At 42.1% G+C, this 20038-nt stretch overlaps 1 protein-coding gene across 11 annotated transcripts in view; it reads right to left on the bottom strand.

Moving 5' to 3' along the window:
- The window catches only part of SEMA6D (semaphorin 6D), a 441818-nt gene that overhangs the window by 32585 nt on the left and 389195 nt on the right, over positions 1-20038 (bottom strand). For all 11 annotated transcript variants that reach the window (XM_079953190.1, XM_079953199.1, XM_079953197.1 and 8 more), the window contains 5 exons: positions 5716-5875; positions 5259-5370; positions 3285-3345; positions 3097-3159; positions 1531-1632 (listed from right to left, as the gene is read on the bottom strand). In XM_079953190.1, coding sequence (XP_079809316.1) covers positions 1531-1632; positions 3097-3159; positions 3285-3345; positions 5259-5370; positions 5716-5824 — 447 coding nt within the window. In that variant the 5' untranslated portion in view covers positions 5825-5875. The remainder of the gene's footprint in view (positions 1-1530; positions 1633-3096; positions 3160-3284; positions 3346-5258; positions 5371-5715; positions 5876-20038) is intronic.

Genomic DNA, 20038 nt, shown 5'->3' with positions numbered 1-20038 from the left:
ACATCTTCCCCTCCAAATATATGAGACTGGAACGTAATAATCCTTGGGATTTTGAATCCCTCCAAATTTTGTGATACAGGGTTGTTTCCGATGCTACTCAGAGCAAACCCATTGAAATTAATGAACCTAAATTAGTATGTCCATTAACTTCAATGGGTCTACTCTGAGGAGGACTAGCACTGGATCAACCCCCAGTTCTCAGCTCGACACCAAATGAAGACCATGTTTTTATTGCTACAGTCAATGACCAGCACTAAGGAAACAAAATACGAAGCACGTAACACACATTAACTGAATGTGTACAACAGAGTAAAAGAGAATAAAATTAGGTAAGGCAGACAAAAAACAACATAGAGTAAAATAAAATGGGCATCATAATCCTCTCATCAACTCCAAGTGTCTGGGATCAGTTCCGGACTGCTTGCTGCAACACAGCCCTTGGTCAAACTGGGATGCAAGTTGATTCGAAAGGACATAAAATGCATCTGATCATCCCGGAAAATTTGATAAAGATTTTTACACTAGTCACTGTAAAAGGAGCAGTGAAGGGTTTAGATCCCACCTTTCAAGCAAACAATTCTCAAATGCAGATCACAACAGGCTGCAATAACACAAAACATAAATCCTCACCCCAGGAGCCTTTAGTCCTCAGACATGGTGCCAGAGGTCAGAACAGCTTTCTCGCCATTGCTTCTGCAACCGGCATGGAGCAGAGCTTTCTGCAGTAATGAGCCACTAGGTAAAGGGACCCCTGACCATTACGTCCAGTCGTGGCCGACTCTGGGGTTGTGGCGCTCATCTCGCTTTATTGGCCGAGGGAGCCAGCGTACAGCTTCCGGGTCATGTGGCCAGCATGACTAAGCCGCTTCTGGCGAACCAGAGCAACGCACGGAAACGTTGTTTACCTTCCCGCCAGAGCGGTACATATTTATCTACTTGCACTTTGATGTGCTTTTGAACTGCTAGGTTGGCAGGAGCAGGGACTGAGCAACGGGAGCTCACCTCGTCATGGGGATTCGAACCGTCGACCTTCTAATCGGCAAGTCCTAGGCTCTGTGGTTTAACCCACAGTGCCACCCGCGTCCCGTGATCCTTGATGAGCCACTAGTCTTGGCTAAAAAACAACTGCCAGCCCTGGCCCTGCTGAGGATTGCTCATAGAAGTGAACCAGTGTGGCTCGAATGCTAGATTAGGGCCTGGGAGAAAAAGGTTCAATTCCTCACTTAGCTATGAAGCTCACTGGGTGAACAGAGATAGCCTAACAGATGCTGATGGACTCCAACTCTCATCAACCCCAGCTGGTTTCGGACTACAACTTCCATCATCCCTGGTTATGGACCATGCTAGCTGGGGTTGATGAGGTACACTGGCTAAATCTGGGCCGGTTCCTATCAAGTCAGCCTCATATATCTCACAAGAGGGAAGAGAACCATGAACACAACCCTCATCTCCTTGGAGGCGATGATGAGGAAGATACCCACAACAGCAACACATAGAGAAGCTTCTGTCTTACTGCGCTGAGGTCCTTACCCTAAGGTAGCGGCACATGGGGTTAAAAGCATTGGTTCCACAGACAAACACCATCTCGTCATTCCTGGGGACAAAGACTTTAATAAAATTATGGCATTCGTCCTGGAAAAGAAGAAGAGAGACTGGTTTACGTTACCATTGACTCACAAATACGATTTGTTTATTAGAGAAGTGGAATGTCGAGATGACAAATTTTGAATGACACAAGAACAAAACCAAAAGAGATAAAAATTCAAAAGATCCTGACATTTATATTGCAACATCCCTGTTTCTGAGTCTGATTTATTATGAACACACACACACACACACACAAACACACACACATTTTATATACCACTTAACCAGAAAAACCTATAAGCCGTTTACATAAAAATATAAAGTAGCTGTCGCTTTGACAACAAGTACAACATAATAAAAGTGAGTGAATATTGATAAAATCAACAGTTTTAAAACAAATATGCATAAAAAATTACATGTCTAGGTAGGTTTGCATAAGCAAAAGAGATTTTAGGAGATGTCATAAACAGTACAGTTTATGCCTGATATCCATCTGCAGGGAGTTCCAAAGTGAAAGCACTGCCATACTAAAAGATTTGATTTCTTGCACATTGGCTGACATTTGTAAAAATGCCAGTTCTATATATGAAGGGGTTGAGTGAGCACATAGGGGATAAGGCCTTCAAGAAAACTGAGCCGAAACTGTTAAGGGGTTCATATACTAACAGTAACACCTTGAATTGTAACCTGTTAGAACTTGGACTTCTAACAGATCAGCAGGATGTGTGCAGATCTTTGAGCACAGCACTGGAGAAATCTCACTCCTGCCAGGAATCGTGCTGCAATAACTGCAGTTTCTGTACCGAGCGTAAGAGAAGATGCACATGGTGTGTATTGCAGTAATCCAGTCTTGGGAGTTGGTTATGCCTGGAGTACTGAGGAAAAAGCTACCATGGGCCAGGAGCAGACACAGTTATCGTATCAGCTGAAGCAGACAACAGATGCTCCTATATACTGAGGCCACCTGAGCATTCAGGGGCAGTTGCATAAAATGCAAATTCTTGTGTCTGTAAGTAGAATCCAAGTCCCATCTCCACTATACATTTAAAGCAGTATCATATCACTTGAAACAGTCAAAGAATCCTAGGAACTATATGTATGTATTTTTTAATTCACTAATACGGCTTGGTTGTCAAGGGAAAACCCCCAGTGCAGCTGTTTGTTATGGGTGCAAAGAGTTGTTAGGAAACCTCTATTCTCCTCACAGAGCAGTGGTTCCCAGAGTGGTTTAACACATTCAATCCCTCTTTCCGGAGGTCTCTGGGAATTGTAGTCCTGTGAGGGGAATAAGCACTGTTAATAAACTACAGTTCTCAGGATTCCTTGAGTGCAGCAATGATAGTTTTAAAATGACATGATACTGCTTTAAACGTACTGTTCAGATGGGGCCTCATTCATTATCAGTTGTACATTGGCTTCAAGCCCAACTTTAAAAAACATAAACAAGGATTTAAATGTTTTTCTGCTTAAAAAAAAAGGTGTATGGGGGAGGGAAGGGACAAAACGTACTTTGTGTTTTCCCTTCATAGCGCAGTTCTCTCTGTCCTGTTGCCTTGACCGCCATGTTAATTTCTGTTCCAATAAAATGAAGAAACAAAAATAAGAACATTCTAATGTTTAATGTAGAATTATTATTATTTGTTTCTTTTTTAAACAACAACAACAACAACCCCCAAATTAAGCTGTTTTTCCAATACCTTGCTTGGAGCAACTTCTCCCTTTGGAATGTCGTTCAAGTTCACAGTGTAAACTTGATCCCTATAAGAGCAGAGGGGAAAATGGGAATAAGACACCATCAAACCCCCTCAACTCACTGAGAATGAACATCCAAATAGGAAACAAACATTAACTCTCAACACACCAGGTCTGAGAGCGTTTATGAAGGACTACACACATGAAATGGACTTTATATTGATGTAAAACAACAGAGGTGCTGTTGGAAGGAAATTGCAGAGGTCAGCTGTGAGAATGGACTAACATCAAGAGAAGGATGAAGAGGAGATTAAAGAAGAATGAAGTAATTCCTCATCAGGAAGTAAAGAACATATGTTTGCAACAGGAGTGGGAAACCTATCTTTTTAAAGAAATTGTATTAAATTTAAATAATTTGTACAGATCTGTATTAATTTGGAAAACCAATAAATAATAATAATATATATAAAAGAGAATCAATATCCAAATAGCACCCTCCTCGTTCTATTAAATGGGGATACTGTGCCCCTGGGATAATAATAATAATAATAATAATAATAATAATAATAATAATAATAATAATAATAATAATTTATTATTTGTACCCCGCCCATCTGGCTGGGTTTCCCCAGCCATTTTGAAGAAGGACTTCGTAATGGCACCAAAGCTCACTTACTGGGGTGACTATCTTGCAGCAGGACCTTCTCTGCTATGCCATAGAGAAGGCCCATAGTGAAGAATAAGTGCAGAACAACAGTCACACGTTTATTTTAAAGTCAAATAGTTTTCTCAAAGTTACAAAGAATCGAGTTAAATACTAGTTAAATTTTTAAAAATCCAGTTATCCCAGGGCACCAAATGGGCAGAATAGCAGAAGGCAAGTCTGCATTTACTACTGATGAAGCAACTGCATAAACTACAGTCAACTTGGTAAAATATTGTCTGTATGAGCTTGCTTACTTTTCCATAAGTTAGTGGGACAGAGAACAAAAATGGGGAAAAACGGAAACAAACAATTCAGATAGCGGCCAAGAATACCCCCCCCCCCCAAAGGAATTTGACCCCACAACTCCCTCTCCTTGCAGCTACAGTTCTGGAACAGATCCATGAAACCTCCATACCATATAGCTGGGTCATACTACACCGGGAGGAGAAGCATTTGGGTATCAAGCTAGGGGTGGAAGAATATGTCAATCTGGCTTCTGTCAATTTCTCATTTCATGACAGTTCTCCACATTTGTGCAGCGATTTGCCACTTTTCAAAAAATACATTTTTTGAAAAATTATCAGCATTTTAGTGCTGATTTCCCTGAATAAACACAATTTCTGACCGCTTTTCACATTTTCTCAAGCCATTAAATAATGCACTTTAACATGTTATTTTCAACCAATACATACGTTTTTATGCATGCTTTACCTTAATCTAAAGGGTTTGGGGACACATTACTTGCATCCCCATAAATTTGAAAAAGTGCACATTTTGGAGGCATTCCGGTGCATTTATTGTTTCAGAAAGCGAGAATTAGGCAAGTTCCCCTTTAACTGCTAACTTAATTGCATTTCTCCTTCTTCCCTAGTACCAAGGACACCTACGCAAGGGAGGCATTTGGCAGTGCTGCCAGAAACAAGAGACTGATACACTCGCACATACCTGGTTTCCAGTCTAGAAATGTGTGTCTCATACATGCATTACCATTTAAACCCTACTGGGCTTCTTGGGGATATCTGTATCAGCCCTGTTCAAAAGAGGTGGCTGGATTAGATGGTCTGATCTAGCAGGGCTTCTCTTCTGCAATATATTGTGTCCCTCTCCCTCTGTGCATTCATTTCCCCCTTCCAATTCTATTTCCCGATCCCATTCTCTACAGATTACTTTTAAACAAGGTGCACAGATTAAATGCAAAACCAACCAGGGCAGGGGTGGGTAGGAGGGAGGGAGAGAGAATTTTAATTTAATCAACTGACTGCGGGAAAATTACCTGCCAGCAATATAAAGTGTGTCTCGAATTTTCAACATCAGTTGAAAGTCCAGCCTATGCTGGGATTCATTGCCTGAAGGGCGTCCTTTAAATACTGGATATTGCCTTGAATCTGCAAGTAAAAATGGGTTACGCCATCACTCAGGATTATAGAGCTAAAGAATCAATAGACAACATTGATTAGCTGTATATACTGGGAGCAGAAGGCTTAAACTAAATTCCTTGCATAATGCGCTGAATATAAATGAATATATGGCAGGAACTCTACAAACACGCTTTAAAACAAACAAACTTGAACTTACTGCACACTTTTGAATGCTATTATTGTTATTATTATTATTATTAATGATGGAATTGCCTAATAAGTGAAAAGCCAAGTCAATCTCAGAAGGAACAACTGCTTTCCCTCAACAACAACAAAAAATAAATGGCAAGTTTGTTCCTGCTGGTTACTCACAGTGGTAGTCGACAACATTAATAGGGTCGTCGTCTTCTGGGAAGCTGACGGCAGCACTTCGGGAGGCGGTCAATAGCATCACGCAAGCAGAAAGCAGCAAGAGCCTCATGACTGGTGTGTATGGAGGGTGTAGAATGAGCCACTTGGTAATACTATTTACCTGCAGGGTTTAAAAAAACAAAAAAACGCCCTCAAAATAACAATAAAACACACAGAGGGAGGTTGATTCTACTTCAATGCCCTAGCCAATGAGCGACTCCTTAATTCACACTTTATGCGAGTGAAGATTGTGTAAATTATGTTGCATGAAAGGTCTCTTTGTGTTTGTCGACAGAAAAACTGCTATGTGACAGCCCTGATTAAAACTTTTCTGCGACATATTGACATTTGCTAATTTTTGAGCTAAATTTACAAGTGGGTTTCTTTTCTGGAGGGAGCTGACGAATGTCACCCCGGCTGAATCACAAGGATTGCAAACAGAACATGCAGCCTTGCTGACTTGGCAGGAAGATTGTTAACGTTGGGATTAGAATATTAATTAAACTGCAATCTCTTTCCCTTCTCCAACTAATTGCCACATGGTACCCAATAAAGCCTTTGCCTGTAAGTTAACCAAAGCTCCTTTACAAAATTCAAGGCACATCCAATCCATGTAAACTCCAAGCCAAGTTTTTATTTTTACCTGGGGGGGGGGTGTGATTCTCTGTAAGAGTATTTTCTTGTTCCAAATTATCATTTGAATACTTAATATCCCAGGTTGCCTAACAAAACTGAGCTAGATGACCAAACTGAAACGACACACTTGTGCTTTTCACAAATCAACCACCTCAGTTTATGCTAAAGCTGAAACAATTGTTGTTTTGCCCTGCAAAACATAAGGAATATAGGAAGCTGCTATAAAACAGGTCAGATTATGCAACTTGCTAGACCAATACTGTTTGCTCTGACCGGCAGAGGCTGTCCAAGCTCTGAGGCTGAAATCTTTCCCATTATCTGCTACCAGATCCTTTTATGGGGCATCATTTTTAGAAGACATTTGGAGGAGAAGAGGCCTGTTGCTATTAGTAACTGGCAGCAATTGATGCTACTGTGCATTTTTATGGATTTTATGGATTCTTATCTACCTGTTGTGACTTTGGCCTATGCAAAGGGCAGTATATAAATCATCTAGATAAATAACTAGAAAGGGCATGGATTGAACCTGGAACATTAGGAACACAAAAAGCTGCCCTGTACAGAGCTGGACAATTGGTCCATGTAATAATAATGATGATGACAAATTATTATATGCCGCCCAACTGACAGGGCTGCTCCAGCCACTTTGGGTGGCTTCCAACAAATTAAAACATCAAACCCAGTAAAAGATTAAAACTTCCCTATAGGGGGCCTTCAGATGTCTTCTAAAATGGTTCTTTGTTTCCTTGATATCTGATGGGAGGGCGTTCCACAGGGTGGGCGCCACCATCGAGAAGGCCCTCTGCCTGGTTCCCTATAGCTTTACTTCTTGCAGTGAGTAAACCTCCAGAAAGCCCTTGGAGATGGATCTCAGTGTCAGGTCTGAACGATGGGGAAGGAAATAGCTTTGGCCCAGGTATCCTGGGCCAAAGCCGCTTAGGTCTTTAAAGGTCAGCACCAACATTTTGAATTGTGCTCGGAAATGTACTGGGAACCAACGCAGATCAATGTTACATGGTCCCGGCAGCTGTTCCCAGTCACCAGTCTTGCAGCCACATTCTGGATTAGTTGTACTTTCTGGGTCACCTTCAAAGGTAGCCACACACAAGACAGGGCTAGTTCAGTATTGACTGGCAGTGGCTTTCCAGGGTATGATCCATAAGGCTTCCTTGAAAGGTCTGAGGATTTTACCAAGGGTATAATGGGGAAAATGTTCTGCTAGGCAACCTGGTTTCAAGCTGTTTAGGGCTTTTATGTGATAAAACCTTGATTGCAGCTCAGTACCTAACAGGCAGGCAAGTGCAGATCTTTCACCACGGGTGTAATACGTGTATAGCCTTGAGCATGCTAGCTGCTTCCTTCTGCACTGGCTACAGCTTATTAAACAAGTGCAGCCCTATACACAGTGTACAGTGGTGCCTCGCAAGACGAAAAGAATCCATTCCGCGAGTCTCTTCGTCTTGCGGTTTTTTCGTCTTGCGAAGCAAGCCCATTAGCGGATTAGCGGATTAGCGCTATTAGCGGCTTAGGGGCTTAGCGGATCAGCTGATAAGCGGCTTAGCGGATCAGCTGTTAAGCGGCTTAGCGGATCAGCTGTTAAGCGGCTTAGCGGATCAGCAGATAAGCGGCTTAGCGGCTTAGAAAAAGGGGGGGAGGGAAAAAAACCCCGCAGGAACTCGCAAGACATTTTCGTCTTGCAAAGCAAGCCCATAGGAAATTCGTTTTGCGAAGCACCTCCAAAACGGAAAACCCTTTCGTCTAGTGGGTTTTCCGTCTTGCGAGGCATTCGTCTTGCGGGGCACCACTGTATTACAGTAGTGTTACCATGGGGCTACCAATGCATGAACCAAAGTAGCCTGGTTATTCCTATCTAGGAATGGGCATCAAAACCCAAAACTGGTGGTGGTTGCTCCCTGCCACCAAGGCCACTTGGGCCTCCAGTGACAGAGCTGAGTCCAGGCACACTGTGTACCTGCTCCATCACAGGGTATGCAGCCCGATCCAAAAGAGGCAATACCTAGATCCAGAGATCCCCCACCCTCAGGGTCTCTGTCTTGCTAGGATTGTCTCAGTTAATTAGCCCTCATTCAGCCAGTCGTCAGAGATGATGCAATTGGAGTTTAGCAACATCTGGAAAGCTACTGGTTCCCTACTCCTGTGTTGGTCATTTGTGCCTTCAAACCCAGCGTCTAAGCTACTGTGGAGATAGGCAAGGTACACAGCCTTTAATGAAATTCTTAAGCCCGACTCCTAGATCCCCTGCTCAGTTTTAGCTGAATCACACACCTCTTATAGTCTTCCAAAAATGGTAGCTAAGGAGAGATGGTCTGTGATTTGAGCAGTGTGTAAAAATGCAGAGGGGAAAAGGGGTCAACATTTGTAAAGCGTACTGTTGGAAAACTTTCGTAATCCATTATTTTTTTTTTGCCCCAGATGAGCACTGGTTTACAAGACTATTCACGGGAATGCAGGATGTGATTCTAGACCTGGCTACCATTGCAAGCTTGAGCTCATCCCAGTCCTTAATTGATTTCTGGGATGGCTTGCTTGAATGAGGTCATTTTGGAATCAGCCCGGATGGGGGTACTACTTGGCAAAGCAAATTGCGAGGGAGTTCTTAGCCATTAAGAGCTGACCCGAAAAAGATGCATTTCTAACTGTTAATGATGTTTCTGCATCACAGGTCCACCAGTCCAGAACTGATGGGCTGCCCTCTTTGCCAAGATTGATGAGCAGCGGTGGCTAACAGACACTAATGATTCCTGGCATTTTCCCTCTGCTCTTCCCCATCCCGACAGCCTCCCATGATGAAGCATCTAACATTAAATTGCTAATGAATAAACGTAAACAAACCAGAAGGACTAGGCTGGAAGGAGAAAGAAACAGCATAACCCAAATGCAACCAAACACAAGGTATTTTGTAACACAACCGTTTCAGAGCGGGAGGCAGTAAAGCACCTAAGAAGGGCTCTACTGTCTATCTCTGGGGTAGAGAGACATTTTTGGTCCAAGGGTCACATTTCCTTCCAGGGGCCACAAGCCAGTGATGGATGTGGCCAGAGTCAAAAGTGGGCAGAGCAATTCATGTGGTCTTAGCTTTGCACGTGCAAAATTCCAGCAATGCAAAAACCACACACACACACACACACACACACACACACACACACACACTTTTCTATCCTCCATGAGGAATGATCACAGTTCAAAGACACGTGTCAGTCATGTCAGCAAAACACTCAAGAAGGCTGTGGAGGGGACCAAGTGTGGGGAGAACCTGGGGAGAAAGAATGGTCCACTAAGAGTCCTGGGGGTTGGACAGATAGGCCTGGAGAGCTTTTCTGTGCATCAGCTGAGCAGCCTCAACAAACCTCTGGCTTGTGAGGAGACCCTCCTCAGAGCCTGAAGAGGATGTCCTCTTTGGACTCCAAGGAGGGTCTCTGCATGAGCTGGAGGGGTGACAGGACTTCCTCAGCTGACGTGAAGGGCAGTGGCTGTTGCTACTGCTGCGCCACCCCACATGCCAGCTGTTAGGCAGGGAGGCTGAGCACTCTCAGCAAAGCCCCACTGGCCCACCAGCTCATGAGGAGACCCTCTGCAGAGCCCTAATAGGTCCTCTTTGGGCTCCAGGGTGGGTCTCCGCTGGAGCCAGGAGGGCTCTCTAGGGTCCACCCCATTTTACGGAACTTTGCGTATGGGCACAGGGGTTTGGAACATGACCCCCGGAATAAATGGAGACTAATCTGTACAGGAAATCTAAAAAGGCAACAGCCTACCTCATGAAACTTTGAAGAGCTTTGATCTGTGGCTAAAACAACAACAACAACAACAACAACAACAACAACAACAACACTATAAAATTTATATACCACTTGATTTTTTAAAAAATCTTGGTGGTTAAAAACCCTCTCAAATAACAACAACAACCTGTCCTTCAACAGAAGGTCCTAGGATGGGTTACAGCATTATAGAATACAGAATTAAAAAGTTGAAAGCAAATCACAATCTCAACTAGTGTCGGTCCTAATATTGTGTGTGTGTGTGTGTGTGTGTGTGTGTGTTTTTAGTGCAGGAAACGGACAAAATATTCCATACTCCATTTCACAGCCGCAGCCCTGGATAGTAATATTGATAGACCTCAAAGTGTTGTTCTGAGATTTACTGAGAATAATGTATCACTTGGAAGGACAGCATAAATATCATCCTGGTTGCCTAAAGAGAACAACAAGGCCTTGTGAAATTCTCATTGAGGCAGTTACCTGCATCAGCACAAAACCCGCAGGTCAGTTTCTCTTTGGAAGTGCGCTCAGGGGACAACCGAAGTGCAATCCATACTGAAGGCAGAGGTGTAGGCTGCGCAATGAATCAGGGAGTGGTATTTGTGCAGGCCTGGGCTGTCACCCACCAAACTGCTCTTGATTCACGAGGCACACTATGTACTCTAACACCAGCTATGACGAATGGACTGTCTAGACATGAATTTGCAACCAAATCTAGGAGGTCGCTTAGTATAAGGAGTTAAAAAATACAACAACCACAACCCCACCTCAATCACCACAGCCCAGGCACCTGAAGTATGGAAGTAATAATAGGACTGCCCTACCTGGCAAGGCTATTGTAAAGGTTACTTGCACAATTTGCACAAACGCCTACATGAAACTTTATATTACCATTCTCAAACCTTTTATTTTGACTTCCCAGTATTGGGGGAGGGGGGGCACACTATGGTCTTGACACTGTTCTGCTTATTAAATGTACTGATGCATTTGAATTTGCATTTATCACTTTTATTGGCTTTAAATTTTGTTCTTCTACATGTATTTTAATAAATCTGTTTTTATATTGTTTTAATTCTACTTTAATTAAAAAGGTAAAGGGACCCCTGGCCATTAGGTCCAGTTGTGGCCAACTCTGGGGTTGCAGCGCTCATCTCGCTTTATTGGCTGAGGAAGCCGGCGTGCAGCTTCTGGGTCATGTGGCCAGCATGACTAAGCCGCTTCTGGCGAACCAGAGCAGCGCACGGAAACTCCGTTTACCTTCCCACCAGAGCGGTACCTATTTTTCTACTTGCACTTTGGCGTGCTTTTGAACTGCTAGGTGGGCAGGAGCTACTTTAATTACTTTACAGCTATTATCTTTGATATATTTTTTAGCATTCTGTGTTTCATTCACATTTGTTTTAATATTTGTGAGGCGTTTTCTCGGAGAAAGGCGGAATGTAAATGAGTAACACCACCACCAATAAGAACAATTTAAATTATGTTTGTTGACTTGTCTTCTAAGGGTTGTAAATTGCCTCAGGATTGATATGGAATGTGGTCTATACATTTTTTTAAGAATAAAAATAATAAATTAACAATAAAAGAGGGTACATAAAGGCAGCATGCACTGATTTAGGAAAAAAGAAGAAGGAGCCACACATGGGACATGAATGAAACCCCATTCCTGTTGACTCAGAGTTTTTCCCATACCATCTGCCTAGCTATTTACACTTATGCTTTCAAGGGGTTCAGGATAGTTTCCACTACATTATGTGCCTTCAGAATACTCTTTGTGCTAGATACAGAACTTAAGGCATAACTACATTGTCTCATTGATTTCAATGCATCCTAAGTTCAACTGGCCTAGCCTGGATTCAACCCAATGTGTCCTTGCTACTGTCTTTCTCTGAAGCCAATTAGCCACTTAGGAAAGCTGTAGTAGTTAGAGTAGAGCTTTCCAAACTATTCATGTTGGTGACACATTTTTTAGACATGCATCATTTCGCGACACAGTCATTCAGTTTTGCATCATTTCGCGACACAGCAACTGAGTTTTGTGTCATTTCGCGACACAGTCATTCAGATTTACTAGCAAACCAAAGGTTAAACGAACCCTTTTCTAGCCCTGGGAGAAGTGCAGAGAGCATTTGCACGACACACCTACACATTTTAGCCAATGCACAGTTTGGAAAGCTCTGAGTTAGAGAGTTTGACTAGGGCCTGGTTTCAAATACCCACTTGGCCATGAAGCTCACTGGGTGATTGATTGTTGATTATTTAATTTCTATACCACTTACTGGTAATATTTTTAAAAATCTCTAAGCAATATATAGAAAACTGAAACAACAACAGACCATTTAAACAAAATATTGCAAAAATACACACTTAAAAATGCTACATTAATACAAAGATTAATACAAAGGCAATGACTGATTTACGTGCATCCAACAGACATGTGACCCGGAAGTGCATCATGGTGACCTGGAAGTGGTTGGAAAAGGGGGTGGGGGCATAATGGGGCATGGCAGGCTTATGCCACTCCACCATCATGTGTGATGACTTGAAACACAACCCCCATGCAAATTGGGGGTTGCCTGTATATATAAATTGATATCAATTCTTTTTCCTACTGACACACCTTCCCTCTCAGCCTCCAGGTTCAAACCCAAACAAACCTTCAGCTTGCCACCACAAAAAAAAAATCTAACAATGAGAAAAGTTCTTGGAAAAAGCTGGCACTGCCTTAGTCTTTCACACTAGACTTGCTTTTTATGGGGAGGCCCAAGATGGATGGTACTTCTTCTGGCTGCCCAATGCTGTTTCCCATTCAACTGCACTCTCCACACTCAGTTCCAGGTACAGCAAGTTTGTTGAGCTTATCAGAGGGTCCTAAGGATGGGAAGAGCGCCTCCCTCCGCTCACAGCTCTTTCTTTTTTTAATAATAATTTTTATTGTTTTTTACAAATATTTTCAAACATTTAACAATATAATAAAATTTTGGCTATATAAGCCTGAGACTTCCCTCCTCCCTGGCTGATGGTTTTCAGACTTATTCTCTATTATTGCATTTTCTTATATTTTTATTACTATTAAATCATGATCTTATATAAATGATTTCTAAGTTGTATTTAATAATAAATGGTAATTTTAACCTCACGAAGCTTCTTGTAGCCCTACTAGTGATGTCAGTTGTTTACAGTTGTCTTTCAGATATAACATAAATTTATTCCAGTCTTTCAAGAATGTCTGGTCCTGTTGGTTCGGAATTTTCCCTGTCCATTTCGCCAATTTGGCATAGTCCAGTAATTTCATCTGCCATTCTTCTTTCATTGGTAATCACAGCTCTTTCTTCATCCTCTCCTCCTCCTCCAGCTGCTGTCCAAGGTTTATCTTGTTCCTCTAGTAGCCTCAATTGAGGAGTTAATTTTTCAGCCATCTTCCATGGTGTTACTTTGACCTTGGGAAGGTCACTGTCTCTCTGCCTAACCAACCACACAGAGCTGCTGTGTGGATAAAATGCAGGTGTAAAGAACCAGGTATTCCACCTTGAGGCTTCTTGGGGGAAAGACAGGATATCAACAACAATTACAAGTGGTGGGTTGTGATTTTCCCAGAAATAACTGGGTAATAGGCAGTGTACTAGACTAAATGGACTTCTCATCCCTCCTAGAAGATCTTTTTGAGGTTCAAATCCTTGAACAACCATGGAGGTCATTAGATGGTTATGATCAAACTGCTGTACCACTGACAAACCTACCAATAAGGTAATTTGGAAAAGAATTCCAAACCGCCATCCAAAAGAGTAACCTTTCAAGTTAAGTCCTCGAGTCATTTGTTTCGAATAAACAGAAAATCAGCAGACATCAGAGAAGAACCAATTGATCTTCTCTGAGTTAGCCACACTTATGGATTGCGAGTTGTTCTTCTTGCCCTTGGAGAGCTGTATAAATTGGTTGACTGACAGTTGGTGGGGTGTACTTCTGTACACTGCGGCCAGAGAGTCAGATGGTAAAGTTGCCCAGAATGAATTCATGCCTGCATATTGGACAGCGCTCCATTGCTGCCATCAAGGAGGTTGGGACAACAGACTCACGAAAGCATTCCGTACACATTCGGTCACCATTTTGCGCATGTTCTGATTGCAATGGCTAAATTATCAAGTCAGAGAAAAAGACCCCTGCAAAACAGGTTTGACAGAAGCCAAATGAGTTCAAATGATGCCATTTTATTACAGCATTTGACATAACGACTGAACCCGGGGAGGTTTACAGGAAAATAAAAACTGGGATTTGAGGGCAAATATGGTGTACTGTATATTGCATGAATGTTCCCTTTCCTATGAGCAGTGGTAAGGGTAAAGGTAAAGGGACCCCTGACCATTAGGTCCAGTCGTGACCGACTCTGGGGTTGCAGCGCTCATCTCGCTTTATTGGCCAAGGGAGCCGGCGTACAGCTTCCGGGTCATGTGGCTAGCATGACTAAGCCACTTCTGACAAACCAGAGCAGCACACAGAAACACCATTTACCTTCCCGCCAGAGCAGTACCTATTTATCTACTTGCACTTTGAGGTGCTTTTGAACTGCTAGGTGGGCAGGAGCAGGGACTGAGCAACGGGAGCTCACCCCGTCATGGGGGTTTGAAACGCCGAACTTCTGATCGGCAAGCCCTAGGCTCTGTGGTTTAACCCACAGCGCCACCTGTGCAGTGGTAGATGTATGCAATACCTAGTGCATACAAGTTGCATGTAGGAAAAGCACTGTTGCCCTTGGGCTCTGCTTGTGGGCTTCACCTAGGCACCTGATTAGCCACTGTAAGAACAAGGGGTGGAACATGATGGGACTATGGCCTGATTCTGTGGGGCTTTTCTTATGTTCTGTCAGCTTGAATGAAAAGAGATGCAGAGGCTCAGACTTTGGCAAGTCTGTGGGAAAGAAAACTAAGAATGCAGTCACTGAGAATCTCTCTCTCTCTCTCTCTCTCTCTCTGCCTGCTGTTGCAATTCTGACTTGGTGAATAGATGGAATACTTCACAATTCCGCTAAGCAAACCGTTGAGTCCCCCAGAGTCCCTTCTTGAGGCCCAGCAGCTCCTTGAACCTCTTTTAGATACTATTTTCATTGCAAGAATGTCTTCAATTTCCCAGAATCATATGGCCCTCTTTGAAAAGCAATGCAGCCTTAAGTTGTTAAATCTCTAAGAGAATTACTCGGGAGAACATGTTTGTCTCTGAGCTCACTTGTGGCAAGGACCTGACCTCAGAGGACACATCCTGGCACACTCTCATTAAAGACCTCCTGAGTGGAAGAAAAACCTGCAACAAAGGCAAAAAATTTCATGGGAACATGAAGGTAAGATCTTTTTATTCCTGGTAATCCCTTTTAAATAACTCTCACCTTTTGCTCTCTCATTCTGTCAAGGAAAGTGCCTATAACTGCAGAGAAGAAAGATCTTGCCCAGTGCAGGAGATGAAAAAGTCTGATCTGAGCCAGATTAAGTCTGCAAACCCTGTCCTGTAATTTATGTTAGCTTTTTTTGGTTGGGGGGCGGCGGGATAAAGCGCGAAAATGAACAGGAATAAATCTGCTCAGAGTCTATCCAGATTAGCCTACTTGATCTGTTAAGTAACAAGCTTGTCCACCCTCAAATTGGAGCAAATTGTTGCTGAGGCACTAGAGAAGAGGGCCACCATGCTTTTTGGGTCTGTGTGCACATTTATAAAGCATAGAAACTGTTGTAGGTACCCCACACTCTACATTGGTTGCAGAAGAATGCTTCTTTCAGCCTAATTTTAGTAGGGGGGGGGAGGAGTGGGGCAGATACCCTGAAGGAACCAAGGAACATCTCTGCAGGCCCAAGTGTGCCCACAGGCATGGCACTGCCAACCCCTGCACTAGTGAGTGTAGGTTACATTTTTTGGAAGTGCAACAGCACGGATCATTCTGTTTGTAACTTAAGGGTTAATTATGTAATTTTTGAAGTAAACTAGCCAGGAATGGGATGGGGGAGGTGTGTCTTAGCAATAAGAAACTGCCAATAAAACAAAACTTTAAAATCAAGTAGACATTAAAACATGTATCAAAGATAGACAGACAGAATAAAATTGACCAATGTACATAATAAAGTTCATCTGGGTATGGTTGCCTAAACAAAAGAAGTTTTAGCACGCACTGAAAACAGCACAGCAAAGGTGCCTGATTAATAACAGTAATAACAACAACGATTATAATACAATATTTCTGCCCTGGATATCTGATGGAAACCTTCGCTAGTATGTTTCCACTGGCAATTGAAGACTTTAAAAAATTTATGCAAGCATTTCCAGACTATTGATCACCAACTTGCTCATCTCTATCTTTCTTTAGCTTATTTGCAATATGGTTGAGCAGTCTGTTTAAATCGTTTCATAGAAGTAATGCTTAAGACAAGGATGAAGAACTTCAGCCCTCGGGGTGCGGTCAAATGCAACAGCTACCTGTCCCTTTAAGATCTCCTGAGGCCACACCTCCTTTGCTAGGCTACACCCCTCAATGGACCTGCTTCTTACCCTGAGCATTTTTGCCTGGAGGGAATGAGTCCTTGAGCTCCGATTATGCCTCTTGCTTGCCTGGATGAAGGATATAGAGACATGTTTATGTGCACAGTGGTGTACTCTGCTAATGTAAAATTTACATTCTGTGCTCTCCTCTAAGTCATGACTTCAAGGAACTAGGAAAACTAAAGCAACCGAGGCACTGGAGTCTCTTCCCTCCCTTCTCATATGTCAAGGCTAACAGTGTCTATTTTGTTCTACCTAGTTATTTATCAAGCCCATCATTTTTGTCCGTCTTGTCTCTGAAGTAGGTCGTCTGGGCCGTAGCATACTATTCCTGTGTAGTTCTACGTAGCTTCAGAGCACCTCTACCAATGTGAACCTATGAGGACCCTTCAATTTTCATCTGAGGCTCTTCTCAGGGTGCCCCCTCTGAGGTTCAGAGGGTGGTGGAAATGAAGAGAGCTTTTCAGTGGTGAATCCTCGCTTGCGGCAGGCTCTCTCCAGTGAGGTCCACCTGGTGCCATCATTAATATCCTTTCAGTTCTAGCTAAAAACTTATCTCTTCTCCCAGACATCTGATGGATTATGAAGATTTTGCTATCTACTGATGATTAGTTTTGCTGTTTAAGTTTCAGCTGCTTTTATTGTAATACATTTTTCTTTTTCTGATTTCAGGGCATGCTTCAAATTATTTTGCAAATAATATGTGCAAATAATATTTATGTGAAACAGTAGTACAGTGGTACCTTGGTTTACAAACTTAATCCATTCCGGAAGTCCGTTCTTAAACCAAAGTGTTCTTAAACCAAGGCATGCTTTCCCATAGCAGCGGGGGACTCAATTTACAAATGGAACACACTCAACAGGAAGCGGAACATGTTCTTAATCCAAGGCAAAGTTCACAAACCAAGAGACCTACTTCCGGGTTTGCAGCTTTCTTAATCCAAGTTGCTTATAAACTAAGCTGTTCTTAAACCAAGGTACCACTGTAGTAGTATTAATAATGAATTGCAACTCCATCATTTTCAAGACTGATTCCAATATACTTGTGGTCATTCCAATATTATCGTATTTCAATTAATTTGTTTATGTAACACTTATATAAATCAACATCAGATATCGTCACAATTCTGCATTCTCCCATTTCGCAATTTTTGCACATCTGCAAAAGTATTTTTCTTTTCTTTTCTTTCTTTTGCACAAATCCACCAACGTTTCTGTGGAATATTGGTCACATTGAAAACCAGCTACAATAAGCTATGAAGAATACAGGGTCAACCAACCTGGAAACTTATATTATAGTCTTAAACAGAAATTGTACTGTAACACCAATGATGGTTCTCATTTATGAGTGAAACACCCATGAGGCCAGGAGAAGCAAGCAACTCATGCTATTGAAGGAATGGCAACAACTTTTGCCTAAGACTGTAAAACCAATGGTGCAATTCAACACTGAACAAAATACACATATGATCAGGACCTTTCACTGAAGCAAACAACTCACATTATTGAAGGAATTGCAACAAGTTCTATTTAATGCTACAAAACCACCAATGATGCAACCCAACTATGAGTAAAACAGATGTACAACAGGGATTTTTAGCTGAAGCAAGCAACTAGTGATTTTGAAGGAATGACAGTCTCACGGATCCGGCCAAAATTTGAACAAGCAGATGTTTGGGGCTAGGACAATGGAACTGGGTTTCACACATACTGAGCTCCACAGATCCCTTTGAATATCACTGAAGTTGAATGAACCCTAACTAATGGTAGGTCATAAGACAGATCATTTCCATTAATTTTGGTAGGACTATTCTGAAGAAAATGTTTTTAATCACTGCCACTAGGTCTGTTACATCCAAATTAATAAAACACATTTATATCCCACCTTTCATCCAAGAAGATCATGGTGGTGCAACATGACTCCCCTTCCCCATTTTATCCTCACAACAAGGCAGGTTGAGCTGAGAGACTGTGACTGCCCCAAATGTCACCCAGCTTTGTGGCCAAGTGAGGATTCCAACCTTGGTCTCCCACTCTTTTTTAAAAAATAATAATATTTATTCAAATTTTAAAGATTACAAAAAGAAAAAAGAGGAAAAAAAGAAAAACAAAAAAACCCAGAAATAGTACAATCAATACAAAAAAACCAAAAACAAATCGAACCTTTACATAGCTTTCTTTCCTTTACATATTTCCTTGACCTCCTCACACCTCCCATTTTTGTATTCTAATTCAAATTGTTATTTCAGCAAATCCTTCCAACCTTATTTTTATCTTAATAATTTGTCTTAATATACTTTAATTTAACGTTCTCTCTTTCACCCATTAATTTTTACTTAATCCTTTATGTCATTTCTGCCAAAACCACATAATTTTCTTTTTCCAACATCTTTCTAACAATCCTTAATTTTACAATATTTTAGAAGATAAACTTTAAATTTTTCCCAATCTTCTTCCACCGACTCTTCTCCTTGGTCCCGGATTCTGCCAGTCATCTCAGCCAGTTCCATATATTCCATCACCTTCATCTGCCATTCTTCCCAGGTGCCAACCTTGGTCTCCCACTCTAACCACAACACCACTCTATGAATGGTCTGGACATCAACAAAAATGCGTAACTCACAACAGTGAGGAAGGTCCATACTTGTCATACAGAAACGAAGTGGACTCATCATTCAAACTAGCTATTATTCACACCAGGGTACAGATCCCCTGGGTCAACTGGTTGGGGAAATCTATAAACAAGACATTGACTCACACCATTAGCTGCAGGGCTATTGCGATTACCGTCGATCAATCTTGGATTACAGCACATTAGTTGGGCAGAGGCTACAGAATACCATCCTTCATTCTTCATTAGGCAGCCTATGGACCACATCCAACCTGCCAGACTTCTCAGATTGACCCTTACAGATGATGTCTTTTCTTCCCCTCAGCTCCCAGCTACTAGAGCTGGGAATCCAAAAACATTTGGAAGGCCACAGATTCCTCATTCCTAACCTGGTAAATGAGAAATCCTCAGGGGCACTCAGCAAGAGGTGAGGAACTGATCCACAATTATCGCCTAGCTCTTAAGTTTTTGTTTGTTAATAGATCCTGGCACGGTCCGAGTGAAACAGGAATAGCGACGTTCCCAAAAAGAGGACTCAGGAGTGAGTGGAAAGAGAGGGAGGAAAATAAAGCACATGGGCCTTTGTTTAATTTGCAGTCTGTCATGCCTTTCAAATTAGTTATGAAGTATGAAACATCTGAGTAGTGGTTGGAGGAGCAGCAGCAACACTCACAAGTTTAGTGAATAAATTCAACTTCTAGACAGCTATGGAAAATGATCCTGAATATGTAGCAAGAAGTTA

This window comes from Podarcis cretensis, assembly GCF_951804945.1.
Source record: "Podarcis cretensis genome assembly, chromosome: 14".
Classification (NCBI taxonomy): domain Eukaryota; kingdom Metazoa; phylum Chordata; class Lepidosauria; order Squamata; family Lacertidae; genus Podarcis; species Podarcis cretensis.
Note: the sequence above shows the minus strand (reverse complement) of the source record. Positions and strands in the feature narration are given on the sequence as shown.